Genomic DNA, 3,011 nt, shown 5'->3' with positions numbered 1-3,011 from the left:
AATAATAATAATAATAATAATATTAGGGATAAAATCCAAAATTAGAGGTAAAAACTCAATTAAAATCAATTTATTAAAAATTAGAATTAAATTAAGTTTCACAGTATAAAATATATATAAATATATAGTATTAGGGAAATTTACTTTGTATTATATTATATATTATATTATATTTACTTTGTATTATATTATATTTACTTTGTATTATATTATACTTATTTATTGTACTTTTAATTATAAATTTTTTCTATATGTGACAGTGGATTTTCATCGATGAGTTCATAAACCTTGGTTCTTTTCCCTAAAACTATATATTTATATATATATATATATTTTAATTTATGTATATATTAATATTATCTCGGTTGAAAAACTTTGATAATGCAAATATGTTAATAGTTACCAGGGTAGCAAAAAACCCAGAAAACCTGGGATATTATACCTGGTTAATGGGTAGAAATTCCATGAGTTGATATAAAGAATAATAATAAATGGAGCAAAACGCATATAATCAATAAGGAAATATGACAGAAAATCAACAGTAGTTAGGCTAACAAGTTAAAGAATTTTTAACATACCTATATAGCCCAACGCTATGTATTTTGGTATTTGGATATACTTGGATCATGATTTCTTGTTCTAGTGAAAAGCCTTACCCTCATCAGCAAGTATTATCAATTGAAAAATATTTTCACCACATCACATTGAAGTCTAATGGCATTCTGAATTGTTTTGCGCCAAAATCAGAACAGCTTCAATGTCAATATACTAGTAAGGGGTAAATATTCAGAAGTGAATATATAGATATTATTATTGTTAGTTTTATTACCCTTATATATATATATATACTGTGGCACTCCATTGGTTTTGACGACAAGGGTTCCAGTTGGTCCAATCAACAGAACAGCCTGCTCGTGAAATTAACATGCAAGTGGCTCAGCACTCCACAGACACGTGTACCCTTAATGTAGTTCTTGGGGAGATTCAGTGTGACACAACGTGTGACAAGGCTGACCCTTTGAATTACAGGCACAACAGAAACAGGAAGTAAGAGTGAGAGAAAGTTGTGGTGAAAGAGTACAGCAGGGTTCGCCACCATCCCCTGCCAGAGCCTCATGGAACTTTAGGTGTTTTCGCTCAGTAAACACTCACAATGCCTGGTCTGGGATTCAAAACCGTAATCCTATGACCGCGAGCCCGCTGCCCTAACCACTGGGCCATTGTGCCTCCACATATATATATATAGTGTGTATGCACACTTAGAGACAATTTCTGTTGATCCTTAAGTATTTAACAAAAGGTCAGTTTCCATAACCTCAATAAAACCATGGTGTATTACAGGCTACTATACATGCATATAATATATAAGTTCCTTAACATCTTCATATTTATTTAACCCTAGGCTGGTGAATCAGCACTACATGTATCTGCTCGCTATGGTCACAACCAAATCACAGAATACTTATGTAATTCTGGTACAGACATCAACTTAAGAGACAATGTAAGTATACTTTCATTTCTTAATTACAACCCAAATTTTGTTTTCCCCAAATTATCTATGTCACTCCACAAAAATGTATTTAATTTTTAATTTTTGTCCCCCCCCCCCAAATTTTCTGTTGTGACACTGAAGAATTTTCTTTCAATGTGATTTTATTTTTATTTTGCATTTTAAAGAAACTTTCTTGTCCCTGGAAGAAGGGACATCACACACAGCCAAGTGGTTGATGGGTGTGTCTAGTTCTGAAAGATTGAGTGGATTGTGACTTGATTTACTCTCTCTCTGCTATGGATACATGTAACCTTGTGGCTGAGTGTTTCACTTATGATCATAAGGTCCTTGTGTCCATAAACAAGGTACTTCATTTCATGTCGCTCCAGTCTGCTAGGCCATAATGCTTACCATCCAGGTGCTGGTGCAGCCTTCTCTTCTTCCATCATGGATGTTACATCTTGGATCCTTTGTGGATCACGGATGAGTGGTGGCACCAAATGAACCATGTTTGTACCTGCTTGTGACTACATCTTGAGCATTTAAAATCCATTTTTCCATGCTCACATGAATCAGACAATGTTTACTGGGGTGAACTTTCTAAAGCTGGATGTCCTTCCTGTCACCCACCCTTACCTGTTTCCAAGTAAGGTAATACTTCCCCCTATGACCAGACTCATTCTCACAGAACACTGGAAATGAATAACCCTGCTTCTTTGATACACAGACACTCATTTACCACTATCATACAATATCAAGACAAAGAGACATAAACACATACACACTCATGAGGATTTTCAAGTTGGCATGGGGCATTTGGTACCCCTGTCGGGCAAATATCTGTGCTCTTTCTGCAGCATTAAGAATATTTTAACTCTTATTTCCAGCAATGTGGGTGTGTCAGCACCCTTAGTCACACTTGGTGACAATTGAATTTTTCCTTTATGGTATCACATTGCACTTAGCTGTTTGTATTAATTTTATACCTATTACATAATTCTGTGCCTCCAGAAATAGCTGTCGGACCTGAAATACCATACCTTCTTCCCTTGGTTTTCTGTATCTTTTGTTTCCCCATGTAAATCTGTTTTGAAAATAGATACATATCTATATGCTTATACATGAATGTTCGTCCTCTGGTTATTTACAGCTTTTGCTTCTCTCTCTCTCTCTCTCTCTCTCTGTATATATCCCTATATACAAGGGGATGCTGGAAAGTTCCTCGCTTTAAGGATAGCACGAAAGGCCTTGTTGGAGGGCCAACCTTCCGAGTTCTTTTAGAGGGGGCTTAGAAAAACTGAAGGGCCGCTGCAATCTGAGAGGGGAATATGTTAAATAAAATCATAATTAACTGATCCTCCTGTATTTTCTTTTACCCAAAGCAAGGAACTTTTCAGCACCCCACCACTTGTATATTTACATGTATATATGTATGTTTATTCTATATATCAAACCCAAGTGTATTTCTCTGTTTAACTGCATCATTATCTCTCTCCCTCTCTCCACATATATGCGTATA

The 3,011-nt window shown here is 35.4% G+C and overlaps 1 protein-coding gene across 1 annotated transcript in view; it reads left to right on the top strand.

Annotated features, from left to right (window-relative positions):
- The window catches only part of LOC106873719 (death-associated protein kinase 1), a 218,404-nt gene that overhangs the window by 192,784 nt on the left and 22,609 nt on the right, over positions 1–3,011 (top strand). Inside the window, exon 13 of the mRNA XM_052972187.1 lies at positions 1,403–1,501. Coding sequence (XP_052828147.1) covers positions 1,403–1,501 — 99 coding nt within the window. The remainder of the gene's footprint in view (positions 1–1,402; positions 1,502–3,011) is intronic.

This window comes from Octopus bimaculoides, chromosome 12 (genome assembly GCF_001194135.2).
Source record: "Octopus bimaculoides isolate UCB-OBI-ISO-001 chromosome 12, ASM119413v2, whole genome shotgun sequence".
In the NCBI taxonomy this organism is placed as follows: Eukaryota; Metazoa; Mollusca; class Cephalopoda; order Octopoda; family Octopodidae; genus Octopus; species Octopus bimaculoides.
The sequence above is the reverse complement of the archived record's forward strand: the minus strand, read 5'-3'. Positions and strand labels throughout refer to the sequence as shown.